The following is a 1,282-nucleotide window of genomic DNA, read 5'->3' on the forward strand; positions in this document are numbered from 1 at the left end:
TGCTCTGCTGTGACCTTCTGTAATGTTGGATGGAAAACATGGAGCAGCCTGAGAAGACTGTACTGCTGATCTCTGATCAGGTTCAGCTCCCTGAACGAAAGCAGAACCAGCAGACTGACATCTTGGTTCTCCAAGCCCTCTGCCCAGTCCAGAGAGAACTTCTGCACCGAGAAGGTTTTTCCAACGCCAGCGACGCCGTTGGTCAGAACCACTCTGATGGGTCTCTGTTGGTCAGGAGAGACTTTAGAGACGTCTTCTCTCTGTTGGTCAGGTGAGACTTTAGAGACGTCTTCTCTCTGTTGGTCAGGTAAGACTTTAAAGATGTCGTGGCACCTGATTGGAGCGTCATGGAGGGTCTTCTTCCTGGAAGTTGTCTCCAGCTGCCTCACCTCATGTTGGGTATTAACCTCTTCACTCTGTCCCTCTGTGATGTGGAGCTCAGTGTAGATCCTGTTGAGGAAGGTTCCACTTCCTGTTCCATCAGTTCCTTCAGTCACATGTTCACATCTGCTCCTCAGACTGATCTTATGTTGATGTAAAACCTCCTGCAGACCACTATCTGCTGAAAGAGAAGAGACAACGTCAGACTGAAGAAAGACAATCTGAGAATCTGATGATTATTTTCATCAACTGCAGAAAAACTAAAGACAACAAAGAAAAGATTTTAATGTTGTGGTATTTATAATCATCTTAAATGTCGATGCTGTGTGATGTAACAAATGACTCTGTATAAAACAACAGGTCCTGGTTTCAGAATGATGACATCATCATACAGATGTTCAGTCTCACTTTGTTCAGTGCTGGTCTGACTGGCTGTCTGCAGTCCAGGTCTTGTTCTGGGTCTTTGTCCACACTGGGGACAGGAGGAGTCTCCTGAAGAACCAGACTGGTCCCAGTATGAGGTGAAGCACTTTCTGCAGAACCAGTGTCCACAGCTGGTAGAGACTGGATCCTTCAGGACGTCCTGACACAGAGCACAGCTGGACAGCTGCTCCTCCACAGAGACACCTCTCCTCTTCCTCTCTCTGTGAAGACATTTCTTTATCACTAACATGTCACAGTCACAGGTCGACATCTGTGTTCTGATTGGTCTGCAACCTCAAGAGGGCGGGGCTTCAGTAACATGAGCCGGCCTGAGGGCAGAGACCAGAGGAGGAGAGAGAGAGAAAGTAGAGGAAGACGAGTGGAGAGCTGAATGAAGACCTGGTCCTTTTCAAAATAAAAGTCTCTCTGTATCTGCTGCTTGAATCTTTACTGTGACTTCAGCTTCAAGGCTCAGACG

At 47.4% G+C, this 1,282-nt stretch overlaps 1 protein-coding gene across 1 annotated transcript; it reads right to left on the reverse strand.

Annotated features, from left to right (window-relative positions):
* Nucleotides 1-4: 4 nt before the first annotated feature.
* LOC147819299 (uncharacterized) lies at nucleotides 5-1,090 on the reverse strand (the record flags this gene model as incomplete). The annotated part of the gene is made up of 3 exons (XM_087173199.1): nucleotides 790-1,090; nucleotides 308-562; nucleotides 5-271 (listed from the first exon to the last, which is right to left on the reverse strand). Coding segments are annotated over exons 1-3 (808 nt in total), but the record flags the coding sequence as incomplete, so codon positions are not given.
* Between the last annotated feature and the right edge of the window lie 192 nt (nucleotides 1,091-1,282).

The sequence above is a fragment of the Seriola lalandi genome, unplaced genomic scaffold (assembly GCF_002814215.2).
Source record: "Seriola lalandi dorsalis isolate HSWRI2012SDOR001 ecotype SW California unplaced genomic scaffold, Sedor1 jcf7180002054097, whole genome shotgun sequence".
In the NCBI taxonomy this organism is placed as follows: Eukaryota; Metazoa; Chordata; class Actinopteri; order Carangiformes; family Carangidae; genus Seriola; species Seriola lalandi.